General features: G+C 38.3%; 1 protein-coding gene across 10 annotated transcripts in view; it reads left to right on the top strand.

Annotated features, from left to right (window-relative positions):
- The window catches only part of LOC112043861 (talin-1), an 85,985-nt gene that overhangs the window by 6,350 nt on the left and 51,829 nt on the right, over positions 1-27,806 (top strand). For all 10 annotated transcript variants that reach the window (XM_052886738.1, XM_052886742.1, XM_052886734.1 and 7 more), the window contains exons 2-13: positions 5,322-5,473; positions 21,454-21,558; positions 22,207-22,346; positions 22,892-23,043; positions 23,191-23,346; positions 23,749-23,852; positions 24,365-24,506; positions 25,069-25,260; positions 25,638-25,716; positions 26,011-26,179; positions 26,562-26,734; positions 27,374-27,535. In XM_052886738.1, coding sequence (XP_052742698.1) covers positions 22,908-23,043; positions 23,191-23,346; positions 23,749-23,852; positions 24,365-24,506; positions 25,069-25,260; positions 25,638-25,716; positions 26,011-26,179; positions 26,562-26,734; positions 27,374-27,535 — 1,313 coding nt within the window. In that variant the 5' untranslated portion in view covers positions 5,322-5,473; positions 21,454-21,558; positions 22,207-22,346; positions 22,892-22,907. The remainder of the gene's footprint in view (positions 1-5,321; positions 5,474-21,453; positions 21,559-22,206; positions 22,347-22,891; positions 23,044-23,190; positions 23,347-23,748; positions 23,853-24,364; positions 24,507-25,068; positions 25,261-25,637; positions 25,717-26,010; positions 26,180-26,561; positions 26,735-27,373; positions 27,536-27,806) is intronic.

The raw sequence follows: 27,806 nt of genomic DNA, 5'->3' as shown, positions 1-27,806 counted from the left end.
GCTACTTTTTATCCCGGAAAAATCCATGGTTTCCGCGGGATTTGTGATAAACTGAATTCCACGCGGACGAATTCGCGGGCGTCCGCTAGTATTTAAAATGACATAATTTTTTTAAATTACATTTAAAAGAGTCAAGGGAGTTTTGTTATGAATATATTTTTATTTTTGTTTTGTTAACAATTTCAATGATAAAAACAAAACAGCTTAAATTAGAGCTTACAACCTAAATTACAATAAATCATCATTCATCATTCATCATTGTCAAACCAAATTCGGGTCACCGCTGAGCTAGTCTTCTCTCAGAATGAGATAAGTTATGCCAATAGTTCACCACGCGGATTGGCAGACTTTATACACGTAGAGAATTAGGAAAATTTCTCAGGTATTCACAGGTTTCTCACGATGTTTTTCCTTCACTGTTTGGGTTACGTGATGAGCTAATTAGATTCCTATATAAAGCCATAAAAAAGGTGTTAATTATATATATTATAGTTGCTATATTTTTTATAATTATAATACGTAATCGAAAAACACATCGGCAAAGTTGCTATAGTTCTTAGTAAAAGGCGTTTTAATGGTGGGCAAAGCTTCGTCGGCCTCCAAGCGAAGGTGCTGTGCCCACGTCGCTCGATCAACTTTCCCGAAGCCCTTTGACGGCGTGGGCGCGCCCACGTGGCGGAAGCACAGCCACATATACACCACATCCATAGGACTACTTGACCATAACCTCTGCTATAACAAAACTTTCTATTTTATTTAAGTTTCATCGTGATCTGTTTTAGGTATTATTCATGCAAACTTTTGACTGTAGAATTAGTAGAGTCCAATTTGTCTATACCAAATTTCAATAGTAGGTACAGTAGTTTTATCGGTGAAAAGATAACAGACAGACAGACTTACTTTTGCATTTAGGTATAATATCAGTATGGATTATAAAGGGGTAAGTGAGGTTTTATAAGGTAATCTCTGGATATATTGATCCAATTTTGAAAATTATGTTATCAATAGAAAGCCATCTTATTTGTGTGCAAATACTGTAACTCGAAACGTCTGTTGGTTGTTTATAATAGACAACCGCAAAACAAAATCTGTTTCTACTTGACAATTAATTAACAGACTATTGCTAATTGATGATGCGAGTAATTTGAGAATCCATGTACCTGTGCGACAGGTTCGCACGATTCCGTGTAATCAGTGACGTCACCTGTGAGCGTGACGCCAGCCGTGTGCTGACGCAATCATTAAGACTATCGACTAATTCCTTGAATATGAGCCCATATATTCGTTAGAAGCTATGAATGGATATGAATGACGCTTAACAATAACAGCTATGGTTCGGTGCCTCAGGCGGGGCAGGCAGCGGCTGAAACTTGTAGGTCGTAGTACTATGATCTGTGACAGCCAGATCTTCGTGATTTTCTACATGAACGTTTAACTCGTGCTCTTATCATCAGCTAAATGGTGATTCGATCTTGATTGCTTTGGAAGATCCAGACCGTAAGTCGTCCAAGTATTCTTAAATATGTATTTTTTTTCGGGGTATTAGGAGAAATCTAAAATTCCAATTTCACCATTAGATTAGATTTAGATTAGAGACCATTTTAAAGTATAATTTGTTTTTCTAATCGTCGCCATATTGTTAGCTTTGGTGTTCTCTTTGTTCTGTTGTTGCCACGAAGCTATTAATTATGGTGAATAATTATTTTGAAAATTTTTAATAAAATTAAGTAATTGCAAATTTTTCTGGGTCCTATGAATTTATTAGTGTAAAATAATTTTATTTTTTTATTTTTTACAAGTTACCCCTTGACTACAATCTCACCTGATGGTAAGTGATGATGCAATCTAAAATGGAAGCGGGCTAACTTGTTAGAAGGAGGATGAAAATCCACACCTCTTTCGGTTTCTACGCGACACCATACCGGAACGCTAAATCGCTTGGCTAAATGTCATGAATAAGTCGCCGAAGTTTCGTCTCATTAAGTTGTTTAGGATCGTAGAGCAAACATATATTATTAGGTATTTGTGTCACACATATGCATACAGCATATCGATTAGAAGCTTTACTTTACCTTTATTGATGACAAAACACATTTTGGCGCTGACCTAAACATTTAAATGTAGCTGACCATTCGAATGACAGCTCACATAATTAGCTCCCTATTGCGGCGGCGGCGCGCAGGAGTCCGTCACATAAATAAACAGATCGACATTATCATGTAGCGCCTTATCTCGTGGCCGTGATTACTTCTATACTTCGCTTGCATTGTTTATAATTATTACATGACTATATTCGTGTTGCTTTATCATATTGAACTTAGTGGAATGAGTTAGAACCCAACCGAGGTTTTTTTCTTGAACTTGTCCTTGCAACCAGCCGTGCGATTCCAATATTTTATACTCGTCGATGAAATATTCGCCCATAACAAGTTTTATTGGAATCTGAACTTTATTTCTATAGGATGCCAAAATTAAAATGTCGATAACAACGAAGTTTCCGTGGAAATCAACGATGTTGTGACATCGCTCATTTGCATTGAGTTGTAGCGCTGTGACTTTACAGAATGGAGGGCTGCAAATGAGATAAATAGACCAGTGATAGCCCAGTGGATATGACCTCTGACTCCGATTTCAGAGGGTGTGGGTTCGAATCCGGTCCGGGGCATGCACCTCCAACTTTTCAGTTGAGTGCATTTTAAGAAATTAAATATCACGTGTCTCAATCGGTGAAGGAAATCATCGTGAGGAAACCTGCATACCAGAGAATTATCTTCATTCTCTGCGTGTGTGAAGTCTGCCAATCCGCATTGGGCCAGCGTGGTGGACTATTGGCCTAACCCATCTCATTCTGAGAGGAGACACGAGCTCAGCAGTGAGCCGAATATGGGTTGATGACGTGAGGGCTGCAAATATAGGTACGTTGAAAGTAACAACTAACGAAAACAAGTTATCATATGCTGACGCCAGATTTAGAACAGAGTTAATAGTTTTGAGTCGATAATGATATATAGGAATAGAATATTGTGAAGTCAACATATCTTGAAGATGCACTAGTTTTGGAGTGAAACGTAAGGGTTTGAGGGTTTTCTGTCGCTTGGATCCATTTTCATTTGATTTTCCGCTGAGTAAAAAAATAAATCGATTTTATCTATTAATTAGTTACAATAAAGTTCTACGTAATACATAAATATTTAATGTTAAGATCATCCTTATCAGCCCATTCGAATATCCCACAAGGCCAGGCCCTCCCTATAAGATTTGAAGCTTGGACCACTAAGCTGCTGCAATGCGGGTCGGTGGGCGTATCGGGTGGTAATGTTTAACTCTGTAACTTCTCTGTAACACTGTCAAATATTGATGATAATTACCTTCATAGACTGCTTTAAGTGTTGTCCGAGACACGAGGGTGTGGCTGACCTAAAACCACATGGACCAACCTCTAATTATTATGAAGCTTATTTAATTTTAACACATAGCTGAGGCTATAATGTGTATTTTATTGTAAACTTGCGGACGCCCGCACACGTGAAATCCAGTTTTTCCAAATCTTGCGGTAACCATGGAAGAAAAAAAGTAGCTCAATAACTCCTTTAATCCTTTAATATCTTCCAGTGAAATGAGATCAGCTGTTTCAATGATTAGCCCGGACAAACCAACAAACAAGTTTTAAAAAAGCTCGTTTGTATTTTGGTATTGTGTAAATAACTATAAACACATAAGAAAAAACATTTATTTTTAAATTTCTCACAGACACTTCAATTTTATTTATATTATGTATTGATTGTAAGTATATAAGGTAAAGGTGTGGGTAGGAAGGCAAAGTACGCGAGGGTCCCAAGTCGGGCGCCATCGTGGCAGGAGACGGCGCCAGGCGTCTCGGCGCCGTACCTCCGCCACCTCCGCGCTACCGGCCGCAAGTGTTCGCTACATCTCTAGGATTCTCCCGACTTATTAAAAAGCTTTTTGATGTTTTATAACTCCTATTTAAGCCTCTGCCGCGTTGGTCTAGTGGGTAGCTTTTATGGCTTCGGATCGCGAGGTCTAAGTGAAGTTGAAGTCCTGAAACGGGCATTAAAATATTGAGCTTTTCTGATTTCCGAGTATAATATTAACCTTTCGTTCCTCCTAGTAATTCTCAGTAAAAACTCTCAGGATCGAGCTGGGAATTGGTGCCTCAAAAAGACATTGTGTGCCAAACATGATCACTCTACGTCCCGCAATTCTCAGTAAGACAGCGTTAATGTGGTCGACATCCTGTCCTATAAGGAGCGAAACCTGACCCGGTAAAGAGAAATTCAAATAGGATGATAAGGATGTATTCGTAAACTATGCGGCTATCGACAATAGAGCTTCATAGTTAGGTTTCGAAGAAGCGTAGGAATCATTTTAAGAATTTCAAAACTAATAAGTTATATAATTATAGCCTCAATTGTAGATTAGTAGCCAGTTAGTGGATCAATCTGAGAAGCCTAGGCTTCGTCATACCCTCTTTAAAAGCACGGGCTGTTGCATAGTCACAGAATAGCATTATTGCATGGTCATGTTTAAAAGACTGCTAACCTGCATTTTCTTTAACAAAAGACTTTATTATATCATTATTCTCAATCCGTAGGGTAATATTAGGACAAACAAAGAACATGTTAAACTTACGTCCATAAAAATAAATAAGAAGCCCAGCTATTAATAGTTAAGCGCTTTATGTACTACTACTTTATGGCCCTACCCAAGACGAATACCTACAATAATAATTATCAAAAGTTTTTAAAACTGTCGGGTAGGACAACAATGAAGGGCCGTCCACGTGGCGGCTAGAGATTGATTCTCCTCAGCAGAGCGCGGCTGGCGTTGTGTAAGCGGCGCCGAGACGCCGGGCGCCGCGCGCTGAGTTATATTGGCGCCCAACGAGGGCCCGCCTGAGACACGACCGCCGAGCTCCGGGAGGAAAATACACGCGTTTTGGCGGTTCTTTTCTTATTTTTGTTTTTCCGGCTGTAGGCTTAAATGTATCAATGAATTATTTTGTTTGCTTGTTCCTTTGATGACTCGAGGAATCCGTGCGGTAATGCAACACAGAGTGCTGACTCTGAGACACAGAAACAAGAGATAGAATTACTACTGCCCTGTTCCGTATGTAGCGACCTTTAAACAGTTATTTAATGAATGTTGTAAAAGAATACTTAATAGCACATCCACTCGTACTATGGAAAGCCAAACAGATTAGCAACCGAGATAGAAAATAGCCCATGTACAGGGTCACTTGCTTATTCTGTAAACAAACCTTACCACTCGTACCATATTAATCTGATTTGTCTTTGTTTCAGGTATACGAGTGGAGATGTGAAGGAGCGGACTTACAAACACACGCCAAACAGTGCCTTAGCTACATAATTATATACATCATTTTATTAGTTAGAGATAGAGTAGGTAGAGCACAAACGAACGAACTTTAACGAAGACTTAACGAAACAATTTGGTAAGTTGTTTGTTATTCATACTTTTTGCACGCCCTGCGCGAAATGGGATCTGGTTCTAATTCTGACTGTTGATTGGTTCCAACGTAAATAATTTTTTAACAAAATATTTTCACATAACTTCATTATTAACACGTCCAGAGAATCGAACCCAGAAGCTTGTTGGTACCGTATCGGTGAACACAACGCCTCTCACAAGTGCAGACAGCCCGCAGTGGGCAGTAACGCAATAACATACAGCTCGCACGGCGCAGCGGGGAGTCGATGGGAAGTGAATACTGAATAGTGATAAAAACGGCTGCTATTTTTCACTGCATCAGTAATGGAAGCGGTGCTGTGCCCACATATCATCATTTTACATTAAGTTAAGTAAACTCGATCAAAAAGTGCGTGTCGGATCAGAACCCGATACCACTTGATCGATTTTACTGTATACCGCTTTTGTCTGACTGCTACTCGTTAGTTTCTACATGTTTACTACATCTTTCCCCTGTCTACCACCGTGTCTTTTCTCATACGCACGGCTGGGATGTCTTTAAAACAAGATTGTATGGGCATCTTCTAGGCAAGCGTTACCATCTTATAGCTTGTAAAGCTTGTTTACATACTCGTAGGTTCAGCTGTGATAATTATTTTAACTTTTGTTATTTGTTGTTGTTTTCCGTACAACATGGGTATTTTCAAGTCAAGAGTGAATAGGCATCTTCTAGGCAAGTGCGTTCCACCATAGGCTGCATCATCGCTTATTGTCAGTCATGATTGCAGCCAAGCGCTCGCCTATACATATAATGTAAAAATATATCATTTGAACCCACACAAAATACACGCCCGCCAGTATCATGTTCTATAATTTCTGCGGGATGTGCGAGTATAAAAAGCAAAGCCCAGGGTCGAAGCTATTGTGTAGGTTTTGTGACTCAATTATTCACCTGCTTAAGCTTCGCACTTCGACTGTAATAGCCTAAGAAGACAGATTCATACAAAAATAACTGCAGTCAATGAAAATTGATCTAATAAAGAACACTTAAATCGATCACACACAAAATTGGCTCCACAAACGAGTTCCTTCCATTCAAATAACTACTTAAATGTACGTAATATTAAAGTTGATATTAGCATGTAACAGAATTGAGTGCCTTAAATTGTAACAAACACTGGGCTAAGTGGTGCAATATGCAAAATAAACTTATGCTCGGAGTAAGTGGAGTTGAGTGCTCGCCCAAACACTGTGAGTACGAACGAGTATTTGTATTGAACTCAAGTAGGCGTTACTTCGCGGAAATACGTGCTTATGATGTAGATAGTGACACATAATAATTAATAACAACAGCACAGTAAATACATGCTTTATTATAAGTATTTGTAGGTTTTGTCAAATACTCGTATCTCCTCAAATGTAACAATATGCTTCCCCATCTGTTGGAATGGTGTTTGTGTAATTAAATGCTTAATTGAAATTACACTTCATTATTTAAGTCCAAGTTAGTTCTTAGCCTTTTTATCGTTGTTTTGTAATCTACAGTTGTCCTCAATATATGCATCTATGCTAGTATTCCTGTCACCATTTCACGTGGAAATGATTTGTATTTATTAGAAAAGTTTGCTTAGGAACTTAGGCCAACTTTTTTAATAACTATACAAATTGTATTCTTACTGAATTTAAAAAAAAATAGGGATTAAAAAGTTCTGAGTGCATCTAATAAAAGTAAGTTAGAATAAAAATTTTAATAAAAAAAATTCAACCGATTTCCAACTCAAAAATTAACCTAAACTAAAAAGCAAAAATAACATCTTACCTATGTGCTACCTTCTGATCAGTTTGAAGGCGGTGCCAAGCCAGTGATGTTTTAATTCAAGCCGTTTAAATTACAAAAATTCTATGGTTCTTTCAGAAACGGCTTTAATTAAAACATGACACTGGATCGGTACCGCCTTCAAACTGATCAGAAGGTAGCACATAGGTAAGATGTTATTTTTTGCTTTTTAGTTTAGGTTAATTTTTGAGTTGGAAGTCGGTTGAATTTTTTTTATTAAAATTTTTATTTTTTAATTTTTAGTGTTAGCACACCTACTGAGTGTGAACAAGAATTAATAAGCAATTAGTTGAAACGTTATTTTCTTATGATAAGTATCTAAGTCAGTCAACGTGAAAGGTGACTGTCCTCCGTCTTTATCACCAGACCCCCTGTGCAGTCACTATCCATATAGGTGGAAAGTTCCCAGCAATATAAAATTTATCAAGTCCAAACACAAGGTAGCTACTGTGAACCGTCGAGGAGTTCCCTTAACTATCCTTCGTCTTCATCACCAGACCCCTAATACAGTCACAACCCATCTAGGTGGAAAGTTCTCATCAATACAAATTTATCAAGTCCAAACACAAGGTAGCTACTGTGAACCGTTGAGGAGTTCTCTTAACTGTCCTTCGTCTTCATCATCAGACCCTTAATACAGTCACAACCCATCTAGGTGGAAAGTTCTCATCAATACAAATAAATCGAGCCTAAACAAAAGGTACCTGCTGTAAATCGTTGACGAGTTCCATCGCCTGTGTTTCGGCTCCATCATCAGACCAACTCCAAACCTTCATAAAATTGTAGTGCTTTAAAATACCTTATGGAAACACTAACAATCGCACTAGCCGTCTCTACAATTTTCGAAAGTTCCCCTTGACTTCTCCAGGATGCCATTATCCTGACATGAAAAAAATGGGACCACCCTGGAATCAAACCCTTCAAAACAAAAAAAGAATTTTCAAAATCGGTCCACAAATGACGAAATTATCGCTGGACATACATAAAAAAAAAAAAAAAAACATACATACAGCCGAACGTAGAACCTCCTCCTTTTTGGAAGTCGGTTAAAAATAAGAAAAAGAATACGTCGCATAACGGAAAAGACTTTTTAATAAATTAAATTATCAGAATAAAAGTATCAGTAAAAATTAAACTACATAATTATTATGAAATTTAATTTTATGCAAAAAAATTGCTTGAAGACTTTTCTCTAACAAAGTAATACAATTCTCCTAATTTTTGCCCATGCGTTACAATTTTTGGCAACGCTACCCTACCTTATTGACAACATTATTGCGTGTGTGTAACTTATGTTCTCTCGAAGGTAAGTTGCTAGCTGCACATTGAATGTCAGGATTATTTGACGTCGTTGAGATAATTTCTCTGTCTACATAATTATACTCCGGAAGAGATACGGTACGAGTAATTGTATGTGTGCAAAATTGGCCTATTTAATGATATTGTTGTGGATCTTAATTGTTGATTAGCTCCTAATTGTTGTTATTCAAAACATATCTAATGTACAGCATTATGTACAGATGACGTCACGCGGCAATTTTCGACATTTCCAATTTGCGTTATTGTTATTCCTCATCGGAGACATAATACGCGGTTAGATCGCGAGGGTGCTTATCTGTGAAACATCAAATTGCTTCAGTGGATATGTCAACTGTTGGCACAACATCCCCCGCGCGCGTCCTCTCCCATTACTTCTGTGCCGTCGCACAGTTCACTTCGCTAAGTAAATATGCATAATTGTTCACATTATATACCCACGCACGTTGCTACCCTTCCACCTTTTGACAGTTTGGCGTTTGTCGCGTACCTCATTTAATATGCCGTCGATTTTAATGTTCTCTCCATCGAGTGTTTGTTTTTGAAGTCTCTTATAATATTTAAAGGGTAAAAGTACCTACACAATTGTATTCATAATATTATTAAAAACTGTCTAGGGTTCGAGGTTTGTGAAGTGCGATCTGTAGTTCAAATTAAAAAGAGATGATATTTTTATTGAAATCGCGATAGACTAAAGATATAGTAGGGTTCTCTACAATCGTACAATAGTGTTGTTGTTTAAAACACCATAAGTAACACATAGAGTGTAAAACACAAATGAAAAAAACACTGATAAAAAAATTATATACTTACACATGAAAATTTAAAAAAGTGTAAGCTACGGCTGGCTGCATATATTAACTACAACATATGGCAAACACAAATATATAAATACATTATTTATTCAAAGAAATGGTTTTTTGTCTCTTCTGAAAAAATAACTCATTGTTACTTGTGCGGTTTTAACAGTCAGTGATTCAATTAATATACATACCCATGTTAATTTTCATCTTTCTAGTTCTAGTAGACTCTTGAGTTATCTTACTGACAACTTTATTTAATTAATTGACAACGAAATTTGTATGCGATTTCCGTGCCCCGAGTACGTTTGTTAAGTTAGTCGACTCTCTCTTTTTATGGTGATTGCTAATTAACTGTTATACTTTTCCTTCTAATTTTATTATATATCCTACTTTTGTGAATTTACACGCATCCAATAATAAGCAATATAAGGTAAACATCACTTGACTCTTGGAAAAATTAGCTCTAAAAACCTTAATATTTTACAAACGGATCCCTAAATCGAAAAATAGTGGCAAAAAACCCTCATATCTTTCAAAGACCTAGCCAACGATACCCTATTAGATAAATGAGTAAAAAAGCGAGTTACGACTTTGTTCTCAATATTCACATGAATTATTTTTTTTTTAATTAAATTTAAATTGCATGAGTATGTACAAACATATTTATGCAAAATTACAGCTTTCTACTATTCTATATTATTCTATATATATTCAAAACTATAAGGGTACCTTGTGAACTACGGAACTCTAAAAAAAAGTTTGAATAATTATGTAGTATTTCATCGAAAGCTGAGTAAAATTTACAAACTTATTGTCACCAAATTATGTTGAAAGGCTCATAGAACCTATAATTTATACGCATGGAAGGAAAATTTACTAATGTGATATTTGGCTCCTTTTTATCGTACAATAAAATGAATAATTACATTTTATTGGTCACATGCCAAAGTTCATCGACACTAAATCAAGTCCTGACATGATAAGGGGATTAATAACTAACTGGCGTAGTGGTGGCCCCAAAGAGCGCGTCTTACCGATACGAATCAATAAACAAAATCACGAACGGAAATCCGAGCAGAGTTCTAGATGCATTTCCATCTTTCACCATCTCTTCACCCTCCGAAAATCATCCCTAAATCGCTCCCTTCGTGTACGAGCGCAAGGGAGAAGGAACATAAGCAAGGCGCATGCGCGGGTCGACCCCTCATGAGCGTCGGAGAAGGTTGATAGTGATGAACAAGAGATCCTGGCGTGTTGCCGGGGTCGAAGACATTCCTCCGTGGACCGTCCGCGGAGGCGGAGGTCCCGCTCTCTCAGTCCCGGGATAGGCACAACATCTTCCAAAACTGCACCCGGATACATCATTTCTTGGTGCAACACAGGGCAGTAAACTCGGGTCACACTTCCTTTTCGACTTCATTTCTGACATACAAGTTCATATTGAATTAAATTCCTTTGATTTTGATATTTGGTAACCAGGGAGTGAGAGAGCGAGACGGGATATAGTATTTTTTAAAGTGGGAACGAGAAAGCAACATGAATCAACGCTCCCGGTCGAGGTAAGTGCCACTTGTAAGCCACGTGCTCTTTTAGTTTATCATTTCAGGTGGCTGACGATTAACCCTTTCGTTTTCGCTGGTTGGAGCGTTTTTGTGTAAACTGTTGTTGGTTTTAGGGATTATCTATTTTTATTATGGCAATAGTTGTTCTTGCTTCTTCTTTCTTTGTTCAATGGTTGAACTTTCAATTTTAGACGTATCAAATCCATAAATATACTGATATAACGATACCTGTTATATCGGTATATTGATATGTTCGAAAAAATGTTCGAAATCGAGTTATAATCAATCAATTTACCGACAAAAATATCGCAGCGTTTTATTTCCGCGTACCTGTTCCAATTTACCTCGCTATTACCATCTTATCTGCATCGTTTCTCTAAGTAAAGCGGTCAGACGCTAATTTGTTAACGAATGAAAAAATAAAAATTAAAATCGAAGCCAATATATTCATCATTCACTTTTTTAAGTTATCTTCTATATAGTATAAATTGACCTGGAACGGTTGTATGAATGAAGTTTAATTAAATCAAGTTCTTTATTACAAGGCTCACTGAATTAGCGTAATTGGTTGATTTACAAACAGTCGCTGCATCCTGTGATTATAGCTCGTTAGGACTCCTTTAGAGTATTATCGGGTTGGTGTCCCGCAGGGCGGTGTTTTGGGAGCAATTCTATTAATTGTTGAAAAAGATTTCGACCGCATTTGAATGAGTCGTATTGAAAAATCAGCCGTATAACATGATTTTGTAACTGAACATATACATTATTTTTTGTCAATTTGTCCGTCGTAATCTAACATGATTTCGATGTGTCCATTAGAACAGACTACAGAACTTTTGTGTAAATCTGAATAATTCTGATAATAATTAATTAAAAACTTTATGAAAAATTTAATATATCATCTCACCAGAAATTATTTATTACGTGAAGTATTTTCATATTTGCTATGAATTTTTTTTAAACACGCCTTGGAATCTTAATTTGACCCACTTCCTGCTCATCGATTAGGATGAGACTTTGCACACGCTCTGAGTTCTGATGACAATAAATGACTAGATAAGAAACGTCATTACAAATCCAATATGGCGGTCTCCCCAAGATGGCGGACTGGCGGTTTGGATTCCATCCCCATGATATGGATATCAAATGAAAGGGTTTGCTGCCAGGAATACGTAAAAATAGTCACGTGCCTTAAATCCCATATGGCGGACGTCCAAGATGGCCAACTGGCTATTTGAAATGCACCCCCATGATATGGGTATCAAATGAAAGGGTTTGCTGTCAGGAATACAAAAAACCATTTGTAATTTTTAGTACGTGTTAAAGCGTGTTTTTAAACTATTATATTTCATAAAATGTAATAGTCAAAAACCTTAAAAGGTAATTTTACTTTACATGATAACATAACATAATGGTGAACTCGCCATCCTCACAAAAACGTCAAGTTTATGAGGATGACTATTTATGTACCTAATTATGTAACACTTTTTGTTTTTTGTACAATAAAATAAAAAAAATAAAATTAAAAAATGTCCCATGGTAAATTATATTAAATTAGTTAATTACACAATTTTAAGTTTTCACAATTTGCGTGTCGTTATACTCGTATCAGCCCGCGGGGTCAGTTGTCACCGCGTCTCCCGTGGCGATGATTGCCTTGATGTGACACGTGAAACATGACTGTTAGAACGTCTTTAGGTTTCATTTTCAATTTTCTATATTTTCTGAAATTCAACGGCTGTTCTGTTGTAAAATCAGTTTCTGATAGGGCTATTGTCGTTCCTACACCTATCATATGTCTTACGATTATTATTTGCCTCATCACCGAGTGGTGATACGCGTGAGGGTTCGAGACCAGTCGGTTAGACTATTGTCGTATCCAATCCTAGTCCTAACACAGTCCTAACGACTAATTCGAGGGCAAAAGGAATATTTATTGTATTTAAAAGATTGGAATATATTCTTTAATAAAATAATTATTTAATAACTTGCTTGTCAAGCAATTTGGATTTCAACTAATTTCGAGTCATTACATCATCCACGTCTTCACGGGCCGGGGGTCCATTTGTCCCCGCGTCTCCAACAGCGAAGATTGCTTGGATGCGATGTTTGCCGTCTTGATTGATGGCGCCGCGCCCCCCTGGGCTTACGAAATTAGCTTGTTTGGATTCTGATCCTCTTGATTGCTTAGCTACGAGTCATTATACCGTAATTTATTGAAAGGGATCATCTAATTCTGTTATTGTTCGATCCCCAGTTCGATTTCGTTATCATCAAATAACTACACGGCTATACCCAACTCTCTCTATACTATGTACCTAATTGTAGGAGTATAACCATCAAGTTAGAAAGTTCTTATTCTCAAGCAAATTTTCGCCACGTGATAATTTGGATTAAAAAATATTTCTTTCCATACAAAAATCTTCATTCAAGATTTTCGTATATTTGCTGAACGCACATTTCTGGTGTCCCCCCATACGCCATGCATCTAACAGCTTTTATCGGCTGTCAGAGAAATTTCCCCGATATCGTCTCCTGAACTCACCCCAATATTATAATCCCTGTTATTATGTTAAAATCACTAACATGTTGCCACTCGATCGCGTTTAGCTTCCAGGGTTGTCCCAAAATCCCAAAGCTGACTTAATTATTTTGGGATGTAGTAAAATTTTAAACCTTTTAATGAGATTAACTTAAACTACGAATTTGTCACGAATGACATGCACAATTTTACAATAAAAATGGATTGAATATTTAATTGCACTAAATATTTCCTCCATTAAAATTATTGCATAAGTTTGTTTTAGGTCTTATAATTATATGCATTGAAAGTTAATCAGATTTTGACAGTCATAAAAAAGTTAAAACTTTAGCTTTCAAAACTTGTCATAATATTTTGTAGACATTTCTCAATTTTTTTTTAGTAACAAACGTAGAATTTAAAAACATGAGATAAAAAGTTATAGGCGAATGCTTAATTATAAGACCATTTGCATTTGCAAAAATTTCGCCGCATTAAGTTTCTATGCGAGTGACAACCCTAACCATCCACCCCTAAGATCCCCTAATTCGCTAATAGAAAACAGACTATCCGATTTCTGCACGCAGGACAGCGTGACGACTTCCGGCGGACACCGGAAACTTGAATATGGGTGGTGATATTTTAGTGTGTTTTTGTTTCTTGGACATCAGTTACTACGTGTTTATTTTTGGTACGATATGTCTTGGAGATTGATTTTCATCAACCTAATCGTATTCTGATTCTGTCTCTTTATCCTGTATCTTATCGCGAACCATTCTCGCAATTCTTAATGATTCGATTACTGATGATTACAGAATGAAAATTATAAACGATTGAATAAATATCGCAAAATGGAATTGATTTAGTCTACAACAAACAGCATTATATACGTACTAATTAATTAAATATGACGCAAAAGACACACCTTGTTTATTAGAGTGGAAAATGGGACGGTCACGTCTATTTCAGGCGCCAGACAACCCGGCGCCGGCGCCCATCGATTGCTGCCGCCCATGGAGCGGGCGCATGCGGCTTCATCATCGTCTTGCGCTTCCACCATCTTGGGTATAACGTCGGGTTATTTCGTGAATGTAACTCTAACCATCGATTGTGATGTACTAGCTTATTCATCGCCAGCATCTGTTAAATCTAATTCGTTTGTTTCAAGTAAGGTTGCTTTGAAAACATTTTTTAACGTCAAGTTTGTTTTAGGTGTCTCTAACACCGACTCGAAAGGCGAATCCTACTGGGAAGAAACAGCAATAAACTTTTAAAATAATGATGATTATGCTCTTATAAATTCATCATCGTTTCAAAACCTAATAGTCTTTTAAACAAGAGTTATCTCTTTACGCCGCAATGAATCGAAAATGTATGAGTACGTAGGATAATTTTCGATTGAGCTACAATGATTTGAGTATCCAGAAAATTGACCATTGAAGTTACAAAAATCGTTATTATGAAATTTATAGAATGAGAAATACATATACTCGTATACAGATTTCGTAATGCTCTGACTTAAATAGTCCGGTACGGGAATTTTCGTTTTAGAAAATGGGAATGTCCCGTAGATAAAGCCCTAGGCATTGCGGCAAAGGCGCCAGACAATTCGGCGCCGGCGTCTATCGATTGTTCCCTCCACTATTTACTGCGGGGGGACGTGACCCGCGCATGCGCTGTCACTTGTTTGCGTACTTCTCTTAGATAATGGAGTTTGTTTATACCTACTTTTATAGACTCTTAGATTTATTGATGTAGTAGAGTGGTTACTGATTTTATTGGCTACTTTCAGATGGTGATCAATTTTAACGAGCTAATGACTATATTATTTTCTTTCCATATGGAATCCAATAAACAATAACTGTTTCACAACAAATAACTTTAACCGGGTTTAAAATTTTTGACGAAAAGTCACCCTTGTATTTCTCTAAGCAAATTAAATCATTTCGAGTCATAATAGTTTTTGTTCTCCTTATTAAAAAGGAGGATAGGTGTCTTAGTATAAGAGAAGTGTAGTTTGTTTTGCGTAAATAATAGTATGCAAGTATATCGTGTGAGTTAGCACGAATTATCTTATCCGGTGGTAACTTAAACACATGCTCTACTGGCTTTGCTTATCTAATCGCTCCACCGATTTACTATTACGAGGCGCCAAGTTCATATTATATAGGTATTGTAGATATGGGCAGGCTTAGTAAGAGTTTTGCTTGCTTGCAATTACATAATTGTTTAATAATATCAGTCAAACTTATTTGGGGTCACGTCCTGCGTAGCGCCAGGTATATTTTAACATTCAATAAATATAATGTAGGTTTGTCCGATTATTAGGAGCAAATGTTATAATATGTCCGTTATAATGTATCTTAAGGGGTTGGCAAGTCATATGATATCTTTATTATTAATATCCATTAGCGACCAACATTGTATCTTCTTTTTCAAAGACAACAAAGCTTTTGATTGACAAATGTGCAGAAACAAGTAACCGGACACTATAATAGATTCCTACACAATAGCCGTAAGACAATAACATAGATGCTTTACTCTTTGTGTCATAGCTGACCTCCTTGTGACACCCCTTTTGTTCGTGATACAAAACATGTCATGCCAATGTCCACTTCTTTTAGGGGCTCGAGATGACATTGTGTTGACATGTCATTCGACACCGGCTTTTCTTGAGATAATCTCTTAATAAGTGAAAGAAATACTCCTCAACTGTCGGCAAAATCATTTGATATCTTTACCAATAACAATTTATCTATTAAGCCTTTGATTGAAACGTGAACAAACAAGTAATCGGACACTATAATAGATTCGCACAATAAATACAATAACATAATGCTTTAATGTATGTGACATTGCGGACTTTCCTGACACTTATTTTGGCCGTTATACCGAACATGTCAAGCCAATGTCCGCTTCTTTTATTTAGGGTTCATGTTAATATTGCGTAAATATTCCTAGTGTCTTTAACTTTCGCCTTTTGCAAGTTAAATCAAACGTTATAGATTCGAACATAGATTGATTTGGTTATATTTAACTGACTTAGTGGTTCTCATTCGATTCAATTCACGTCAACGATATTATATAGATTCACGTCGATGTTTTTTTGAAAATAGAAATTCAACAAACGGACTTCAACTTAAGTTATGTTTTTTGTAAGCTACTTTTGTGTCTTGGTTTACTTTTATTTTTTTATTTTATTAAATTTAGGTGATTCTATAAACTGGCTCTTTGATCTTTGGTCTACATCTACATGATCATAATATCATCTCTTCTCATCATTCTATCTTCTAAAACTTTCTCATTGCAGTCTGGAGTTAGGAAAATAACAAATCCGTGTCTCGGAGAGTAAGAAAAATGAATCTGTCGATTCCGGTCATTACTAATAATATTTACTTACATAATGAACCGTTATCACCCCGCCAATCTGCACTGAAAAGCAGTGTGGTTAGTCTTAAGATTCGATTGCGCGTTTTATAGTATATATTATAATCAAATCACATTCGTTTATTTCAAGTAGGCTTAGTTTACAAGCACTTCTGAAACGTCAACTTTGAGTGTTATAATAAACAAAAGTGTTAGACGCGTGCCCTGTGGTTGCCCGGTAAAAAAAATGTTTATTAATGTTAATTGAAAATATCATACTTACGCGTTTGTAATGGCGTCAAGGTGTTGCTATGATTACTCGTGGCACCTCAAGCCGCACGTCTCTAACACCCGATAAATTGTTACTGCACATATTAGGTATGTCAACAACGCCCCTTGCTGTACAGACTTTAATAGGCGCTTATAAAGATGCCGTCGTTTCAGTTTGTGGATGTAGGTAACCGCCGCGGTCGTTCGGCGCCTCGGCGTCGGAGACGTTGCTACGCGACGCAAATAGGGCACGCGCGGATTAGGTCACCCTACCGAACAGCTCGCACTCGGCTCGCTGAGAATATCGACACTTGGAACATTTACTGCATCGGTATTCATAAATTGTTATATCTTCAGTAGTAGAGCTCCGTCGGGTAAGTACTGCCGCCTAGCAGCGTTGTTGTGTTCCAGTTTGAAGGAGTGATGGGAGTTACAGCTCAAATCTCAGGTTGACAGGTCAGACAAGGGGCAGCACTTTGTAGGTCGCGTTTCTTGTATGCCCTGCGAAGTCTCACCGATTAAAGGTTGGATGGTTTAAAGGAATAAAGGTTTTCCACTACTATCAGGTGGGCCTTTACAATCAGAGCTATATACCACCCTCGAGTATGAAACTATCGGAACAGGAGACTATTGGTTGATAGAAGATGACGTAAATAGTAAAGAACTTGTGATAGAGCTTAAATCGACAGGCGCTAGCGAGTGTCCTTCAAGATGAATTTTTAACCGACTTCCAAAAAGGAGGAGGTTCTACGTTCGGCTGTATGTATGTTTTTTTTTTTTTTTTTTTTTTTTATGTATGTCCAGCGATAATTCCGTCATTTGTGGACCGATTTTGAAAATTCTTTTTTTGTTTTGAAGGGTTTGATTCCAGGGTGGTCCCATTTTTTTCATGTCAGGATCTGATGATGGCATCCTGGAGAAATCGAGGGGAACTTTCGAAAATCGTAGGGACGGCTAGTGCGTTTGTTAGTGTTTCCATAAGGTATTTTAAACCACTATAATTTTATGAAGGTCTGGAGTTGGTCTGATGATGGAGCCGAAACACAGACGATGGAACTCGTCAACAATTTACAGCAGGTACCTTTTGTTTGGGCTTGATTTATTTGTATTGATGAGAACTTTCCACCTAGACGGGTTGTGACTGTATTAAGGGTCTGATGATGAAGACGAAGGACAGTTAAGAGAACTCCTCAACGGTTCACAGTAGCTACCTTGTGTTTGGACTTGATAAATTTGTATTGATGAGAACTTTCCACCTAGATGGGGTGTGACTAAATTAGGGGTCTGGTGATGAAGACGAAGGATAGTTAAGGGAACTCCTCGACGGTTCACAGTAGCTACCTTGTGTTTTGACTTGATAATTTTGTATTGATGAGAACTTTCCATCTGGATAGGTTGTGACTGTATTAGGGGTCTGATGACGAAGATGAAGGAGAGTTATGGGAACTCCTCGACGGTTCACAGTAGCTACCTTGTGTTTGGACTTGATAATTTTATATTGATGAGAACTTTCCAACCAAATAGATTATGACTGCATAGGGAGTCTGGTGATGAAGACGGAGGACAGTCACCTTTCACGTTTTTCTGAATATTCATATTACGAGTGGATAAAGGGGGAGTGAAATTTTGTATATGAGTTAAGGTAGTATTTTTATTAAAATTGGGATTGTGGGACTTAGATACTTATCATAAGAAACGTTTCAACTAATTGCTTATTAATTTTTCACTAAAAATTAAAAAATAAAAATTTTAATAAAAAAAATTCAACCGACTTCCAACTCAAAAATTAACCTAAACTAAAAAGCAAAAAATAACACCTTACCTATGTGCTACCTTCTGATCAGTTTGAAGGCGGTGCCAATCCAGTGTCATGTTTTAATTAAAGCCGTTTCTGAAAGAACCACAGAAATTTTGTAATTTAAACGGCTTAAATTAAAACATCACTGGCTTGGCACCGCCTTCAAACTGATCAGAAGGTAGCACATAGGTAAGGTGTTATTTTTTGCTTTTTAGTTTAGGTTAATTTTTGAGTTGGAAGTCGGTTGAATTTTTTTTATTAAAATTTTTATAATACTGTTATTTCCTAAATTTAATGATAGGCCTATAGCTTAATGCTAAGAGGAAAACTGTTGCCTATTACAAAACCTCATCTCAAAGAACACACTCTCGAAGAAAATCTAGCACTGCGAGCCTGCAGAGCGCTGCGCTGAAATTTTGCCGCCTAAAATTCAATCTTCATGCCGGAACACAAACGCTCCTTGGCAGCAAAGTTAAAATATGGCGATAGCACCTACGAGTATTTGCCGGATTAACGCTCTCACATAAAGTCCTAATTTTATATTCGTCTTAATTTTATACTTGTCTGGTGGGTTGGCCCTTTCCATATTCATGTTTGTAATAAAAAGTAGTCTGAATCTACAAATACGTATAAGATGCAAAGTATTCATTAAAAAACCCCAAAGTCATAACCCTGCCAGTTATAGCCGTTATAGCACTAAGTTTTGCATAAAAGGGTAGTCCGCGCCACGATGCAGCGCCGGAATGTTAATGGTGCAATATGACTGAGTGACGTGTTCAGTGGGCTCAGTTATTGCTCTATAAAAGTTCTTCAAATTTTATTTGTTGAATTTCATTAGTACGAAATGGACTATTATGGCGTTGCTAAAAAGGGGATGCAGTTGGTACTAACTTTTGTCTCTAGCTTATCTTAATGCTGAGCATATTCATCGGCGAAGTTTTTAACCGACTTCCAAACAGGAAGAGGTTCTACGTTCGGCTGTAAGTATGTTTTTTTTTTTAATGTATGTCCAGCGATATTTCCGTCATTTGTGGATCAATTTTGAAAATTCTTTTTTTGTTTGAAAGGGTATACTTCCAGGGTGGTCCCATTTTTTTATGTTAGGATCTTTATGCTAATCTCGTTATTAGATTAGCAACAAGGAATTAAAATAACTGCTATTAAGTGGTATATAAACGTTATTCTTGCAATACCGACATCTAAACGATATTATTTGTGCCGTAAAGAAAAAGGATGTCTTGAAGGTATACTATATCCGTATCATCTGTCCTAGTTGTCTTTCGTCTATTTATTATAGTGTCGGATTACTTGTTTGTTCATATTTGTCAATCAAGAGCTAATAGAAAAATATCCTTATGAGTAAAGATATCGTGTGACTTGTCAACTCTGTAGGTATTTTTGTATTATTTGTATCACGCATAAAAGGGGTGTCACAGGGAGGTCAACTATGTCTCGAAGAATAAAGCATCTATGTTATTGTTTCACTGTTATTGTGCGAATCTATTATAGTGTCAGATTACTTGTTTGTTCACATCTCAATCAAAGAGTTTAGCCGAGAAATATTGCTATTGGTAAAGATATTGAATAACTTTGTCAACACTAAGAATATATATTATTTATTTTATCTATTAAGACATTATCTGTACCATACTAATAAAGACTATCTTAAATATATGTAATTAAGTCGAAGGAAGAGCATGTTATTGATAAGGCAATTATTATGTTATTGATTACGCAATGTCAACTCGAGTCCCTAAATTAAGTGGTTAATAGTTATTTTTTAAGAGTATCTTGGACCTTCCATCACATGCCAACTGAAAATAAAGTTGAAGGTTGAAGTTGATGTTTGTTTATTACATTAATTTTTGAAATAACCCGTCAAATCGATATAATTATTAAATTAGATTGTTTGGTAAAAGTGACTGATGAATTTAACAATGAATATGTGTGTATTTCACAGTTTGAACTGCAGTTAGCGGTGGGACGTCGAACTTTAACCGCTGCGGTTATAAATAGAACCCCAAATATAATAGTACAGCACAGGTGGCGTGCATACGTGCCCATATAACATCGCCCTACTCGTATACGTTGATCATCATCCCTGGCTGCTACTGCTCAGTGCTCAATGGTTCAGAGGTTGGCATTCAAAAGGTCCTTTGTTCAACCGTTGCAGATATTATAATTTTGGCCAGTGGTTAGAATGTGTGGTTTCTAGTGTCAAGTTCTTGAGTTCGAGACTTTAGTCTACGAAATAAGGGCTATTCTCGCTTTCAAGTAATTCTAGTCCTAACAACTCCATGCGCCGGAGAGCACGGTGCGCAGTCTGGGTCAATGACATCTGGTAGACATTACAGAGTTCACCTAACATCATCCTAAGTCCGCCAAACAGTATATTTTTTAATAAATTAATAGTCCCAAGACCTCTCAGTGTTGAATCCGATCTTTTAACCATGAAACTATTTAGGATTATTGTAGACGCGTGATGGGTGTTAGCTCCAGATCTCTTATGTGGTAATTGTGCGTTGTTACAGGAGGCAGCCGACACACCGCAAGCACAACCGCGCGCGTGACGTAGTCTGCGCCTGCGCGTCGAGCAAGCGCTACACGGCAGCTGGAGGCGCCTGACCGCGCCCTCGGTGAGCATCGCCTCTGTGATCTATCTGATGTTAAGTGATCATGCAGGTTTAGATAGCAGACTCAATTGGAAGAGAGAGATACGAGTTTATTCAGTCTTATCTCAAACGGTTCCTACGCAGCATCATGCCGTTTTTCTTAACGCTAAGTGTTTGCTGTCAGGGTTGTAACAGGGAGAAAATTAAGAACCAATTTAGAAAATATATAATTCTACTATAGAGCTTATTCAAACGTTTTTTTTAAATATGGGAGTATTTCACGAAAGACTAGCAGAAGACAAGACAGCTAGCCCACATGATGTTAGATGTAAATCCATCATTTATAATATAGCAACATTTCAGAGGACGTGCTAGGAACACTTAGAATTACGCGCTGCTCTGTGCACCTGTAACCCTGAGCCGTGGTTTTAAAAGCCTCCTGTGCCTATTGCTACACTGGCATCATAACTTCAGACCGGAACACGTCAGCAACGCTGCTTTTTGTTGTTACAATAAGTATGCACGTACTCGTAGCACATACTCCGAGCAAGCTTTTGCATAAACAGTTTAACTAATCTAAATTTACATGAATAAGGTATTATTACACGTTACGATTAACACATGACAGTGTCTAGCTCGCGCTCTAGATTGACACTTAATCCCCGTTTCCAGAGCTCGTCCCAACACCGGCCGCGGCACCGCTCGTTCAGCCACGAGAGGCCGAAGCCTGCAGCACCACGCAGGGGCAGCTTGCAATCCTCGGAGAGCGACCCCACCGACCCGCCACGCACGCAAACTGCTACTATACATAAGTAAGTTTGTTATTAATAGAGGAAACTTAATAAAAACCATTTTCTGAAGTTCGAATGGACTCTTTCTTAGAGTATCTTTGTGAGAATAAGGGTACTATAGAGCTGATTTCATAATTAAATAGGCAAGAATTACGAGAGATGTGAGATTTAGGTTCAAAGGATTTAAGTTCACAAACTCGTAAACCTATGTTATCACTAGTAACAATGCTTTTACTAATATAGGATTGGCTAAGACTCATTCTAACAATACAATTTTTGATCATAATAAGATCGGCTCTAGTAAACGCCCAAGCGTTTAAAATGATGCCAATCTAATTGAAGTCAGCGGCTTTCTCTCAAACTTAGTGAGGATATTCAGTCAACACTTCCTTGACCCTCAGGGACGTGACTTCACCTTAAGAGATTTACGTCAACTGAAAGATATTTCTTTAGCCATCTGGTAGACCAAAGGATATCTTAAACAGAAGCATTGAGTTTGAGACCGGAATACTCCTGTGGTACGTTTTAAAAAACTTGTTATTGTAAGTCGTGGTCCTTCCCCGCAGGCCGCACTCCGTCAACATGGCGACGCTGTCGCTGAAGATCTCGCTGGAGGGCGGCAAGGTGGTGAAGACCATCCAGTTCGAGCCCTCCACCAGCGTGTACGACGCGTGCCGCATCATCCGCGAGAAGATCCTCGAGGCCAACACCAACGACCGTGAGCTTACTAGTCTTTTACAGTATCCATCTACCGAAGGAGCTCTTGTGCCATTGAGGCTTGAGATGCGCACCACGTATGGATATAATAGATTTATTCTTTACAGAATATTTCGTGTAATAAAATATATCTGTTATTCTCACGCAGCTAAAGAGTATGGGCTCTTCCTTGCGTCAGAGGAAGACAACAAGAAGGGCATCTGGCTGGAAGCGTCCAGGAGCTTGGACTACTACATGCTGAGGAGTGGAGATCTCTTGGAGTATAACAAGAAGACCAGGAATTTGCGAGTGCGGATGTTGGATGGTAGGTTTGATGAGTCTTTTTATTGATTTTAAGGGAAAAGTCTCGGAAAGATGATGTTTTTAAATATTATAGATTAGTTAATTGATGTATTAAAACACATTTTATCATTCCATGTACTTATTTATTGGTCCATCGTGTGAGAGAGAGAATTACTCCGAGCAGTGCCAGGGATCAGGGTTAAGGAGTTCTTTTAAGCTGTGTCAACACTCACCTCTGCTCGTTTTTCTCTCCCTGCACAGACTCGTTTGGTTACATGGATGTGTTTCACATCAATTGCTGCTCTAAAGATGAAGGTCCACTGTCACACACCCAGACATCAGATTTTTGTAGGAACTCTGTAATACCACAGTCCTATTCCTTAAGTCCAAAAACAATTCTAAATGGATGTTCCATTGTAAACAGGCACAGTGAAGACGCTGCTAGTGGACGACAGTCAGATAGTGGCCAACCTGATGGTGGTGATCTGCACCAAGATCGGCATCACCAACTACGACGAGTATGGCTTGGTGAGACTGTTTCTTTTCTGTTACTATCTAGGTTAGTGTTACACCATGGGCTGCATCATTGATACCATCAGTGTGATTGCAGTCAAGCGCTTGCTGATATCGTTAAAATATTAAACTACATTCCATGTATACAAATTGATGGAAGATCCATTTATTGAGAAAGGCTATAGGTTAAATCACGCTACAACTAATAGGAGGGGGATATCAATAAAAGAAGTGGCATAAACGGGAATAATATTATTTTTGAGAGTTTCTGTTGGATAATCAGTTAAAGTTAGGAAAAAATCATGCATTCACGGAATTATTCTCTTTTTAAACATGTAAGAAAAGTATCCAACAGTATATGTTTATCTGTTAAGGTTGACTCACTATAAGCTTTGTTATTTTAATCAAGGGTTGTGGACAAAGTTGTGGGGGTCTGCTAGTATAAAATACAGACATACCAAAATTTGTGTGACACAAAATCTCGGTTAAAGAATTAGAAAGCACTTAAAGTAATATCTGGTCACCAGGTCCGAGAGGAACAGAAAGAGGAGGCGGACCCATGCGAGAAGCCCAACTACGGCACCCTGACCCTCAAGCGGCGCCACCAGGAGAAGGAGCGGGACGCCAAGATGGAGCAGTTGCGGAAGAAGCTGAGGACGGATGATGAAGGTGAGGACGTTGCTACAGGAACATGATTCATGGCGGATGATTTGGGTGACTGACAACCAGCATGTGCTGGAATTGCACTTTGCACCAGAAAGTGCAGTATCAAAAACTTTGCAATGGTCACTAAGGCAGATGTAGAGTGTGGTATTGAATATTTCTTACAGAAGACATACGAGTGTATGATGTTCTTATCGATGTTCATGTTGATTATGATAGAACCCATCATAATATGTTAATTAGTAATGAAGCTGATATATATAATGTAGCATATTCAATGCAGAGTGTTACTATTTCATTCAACCTTGACATGTCTTCTTTTTGGACAGCAAATCTTTGGGCATTATAACAAGACAGGAAGGTTCTTTTGTTTGTTTGATAGGCTTGTTCTCCGTGGCGTGTATATGGTTTTAAAAGAGACTGGAAAGTTCCCTTTCCAATACAGGTTTGAGTTGTCGAGAGTATAGGCAGTGCTTTTTTATATGTATGAAATGAACGCCACTGCTCGTTCCTATAATTTGTAGAAGTATCTCTGTGAAGTGTTAATGTACAAGCGGTGTGTGGGCAGTGAACTGGGTGGAGCCGTCCAAGACGCTGCGCGAGCAGGGCGTGGAGGCGGCCGAGACGCTGCTGCTGCGGCGCCGCCTCTTCTTCTCCGACCGCAACGTGGACTCGCGCGACCCCGTGCAGCTCACGCTGCTGTACGTGCAGGCGCGCGACGCCATCCTCGCCGGCACGCACCCCATCACGCAGGACAAGGGTACGGACGGACACCATGTACTGTAACGTTGCTTTGTATCACATGATACTATAGGCAGAGAGCAATAGGTACGAGTTTGAAGCTCGCATAAAACATCTTTACATAATAGGCCTGCTGAACCTCTTAACACAAGGTTCCGACAAACATCTCTTGATGCTCGTTTGGAGCATCAAGAGATGTTTGTCGGTTTTATGTTTGATAGTTTCTAATTCAAACCAATTTTGCTTTTTGGAATAAATTATCTAAATAAAGAATCAAAAATACCGTGGAGAATAATGCGCAGCCTACCTGGGTTTCTCAGCAGCACTATTATAAGAGACCCAGATTTTTTGTGTATAGATAATTGTGACGTTACTAATAAGCCCGTGTTGTTACAGCGTGCGAGTTCGCTGGCATCCAATGCCAAATCCAGTTCGGAGACCATAAAGAAGACAAACATACCCTCGGATTCCTTGAGTGAGTCCAATACATTTTATGAACAGAAGTTGCGGACTGTAAATGTGATCAGAATTTACACGATGTGCTTATTAACATTCTTATTTATTTTATGCGAAGGATTCTAAACATCGAAGCGTGTGATTCAAAGATGTATTCCTTAGAGTAGCAAAGGATTCAATGGCACGAAAAGCAATATTATACAGTTGTATGCAAAACACAACATTTCATCTCACTAGAGCATGGGAATGCTTGAAATTCTTTTTCTTAATTCAAATTCAATAACTTTTACAATAAATTTAATACCTTTTGCAGTCTGAAGGAGTTCCTGCCGGCGTCGTACGTGAAGGTGAAGGGCATCGAGAAGAAGGTGTTCAAGGAGCACCGCAAGCACGTGGGGCTCAGCGAGCTGGACGCCAAGGTGCTGTACACCAAGAGCGCGCGCGACCTCAAGACGTACGGCGTCGCCTTCTTCCTCGTCAAGGTTTGCTGGTTCATCACCTTACTAGAGTACTCATCGAAAAGCTGTTCAATCATATTAATCCTCATCCAAATGAGGACAATATTCATCGCAAGTATTTAATTTACGACAAAATTGCCCTCAATCATTAGATTTTATTGAATATCTTAGGAGATAATGTGATAGTTTTAAAATTACGGACACTACTGCGGGTGCCAACTAGTACGTTATATTGCATTATGTCACCATCTTAACTATTCTCAATGGTTCAGTTCAGAGACAGCTTTCTGTCCTTACTGGAGAAGAGATTTCTACCTTCGTTTCATTTGCGATTTGTCATACTAATTTATGTGATTTTGTCCAATATAATTTGCATTTCCACCTAGACATTTGTGTTGTATTGCAGGAGAAGATGAAAGGCAAGAACAAGCTGGTGCCGCGCCTGCTCGGAGTCACCAAGGACTCCGTGCTGCGACTGGACGAGAAGACCAAGGAGATCCTGCAGACCTGGCCGCTCACCACGGTGCGCCGCTGGTGCGCCAGCCCCAACACCTTCACCCTGGACTTCGGCGACTACAGGTGGGTTTCTCCTTCACAGTGAAAGGAAAATGGCTATGTGATCGTTGGTGTGACATTTTATGCGCAAGGATGATTCCAGACTTCCGACATCAGGAAACATAGGAATCTAAGTCTGGTGGTCAATACTTGCATTTCAAAGATGTTCTCAAACGCAAACATACTTCATTAAAGGTCAGGTAAATCCCTTGAAGCGAAACGTTCAAAAGATCTAGACTTAAAAAGCACCGTCGAAAGACCAGGCAAAAGTTTTAGAATTTTATTATAAATGTCTAAATTACTCTAAATTTTTAAATTGGAAGTAGTGGTTCACTCAGAGACTAGAACAAATGGGTAAGAATTGGTCAATTACATAATTTACACAATTTTTCTTTCAACCGTCTGTCACAAAGTGTTATGATAGAAATTTCTGTTCAAAATTTCTCTTGAGTGAATGAACTGAGGCACTATTATTTACCTATGACAATAAATATGGTATCATTATTTTACAAAGTGACATTAGCATCTGCTGTCTGTCTAGCAAAAAATATGGCAAATATTGTAATAAAAAAAAGAAAATGTTAATTTAGCCAGTCCTGCAGCAGAACTTGTAGAACTAAGTATGGTTTGCCAGTCACTGTAGCAATCGTCCCCAATCCGCAGCGACCAGTACTACTCGGTGCAGACGACGGAGGCGGAGCAGATCCTGCAGGTCATCGCCGGCTACATCGACATCATCGTGCGCAAGCGGCGCGCGCGCGACCACCTCGGCATCGAGGGCGACGAGGGCTCCGCCATGCTGGAGGACTCCGTCTCGCCCTCCAAGTGAGTGCGGCTGCAGATGAGGGTTGAACTTCAATCGTGATTCACTCTCTTAGATTGTGCTTTTATCAAAATCTTTTTTTTTCATTCTTTACAAGTTAGCCCTTCACTACAATCTCACTTGATGGTAATTTTTTTTTTTTTTTGTCTTGTGTATCTGCAATCAGTCGACAGACTATAAGCAGATTTGGTGAAATAAATTTGGCTTTACCAGACAGGAAGACTATCGTCTTCAAGTCTGCACAGAGTCGAGCACATCAGCTCGCTTTAACCG

The sequence above is a fragment of the Bicyclus anynana genome, chromosome 18, assembly GCF_947172395.1.
Source record: "Bicyclus anynana chromosome 18, ilBicAnyn1.1, whole genome shotgun sequence".
NCBI lineage: Eukaryota > Metazoa > Arthropoda > Insecta > Lepidoptera > Nymphalidae > Bicyclus > Bicyclus anynana.
Note: the sequence above shows the minus strand (reverse complement) of the source record. Positions and strands in the feature narration are given on the sequence as shown.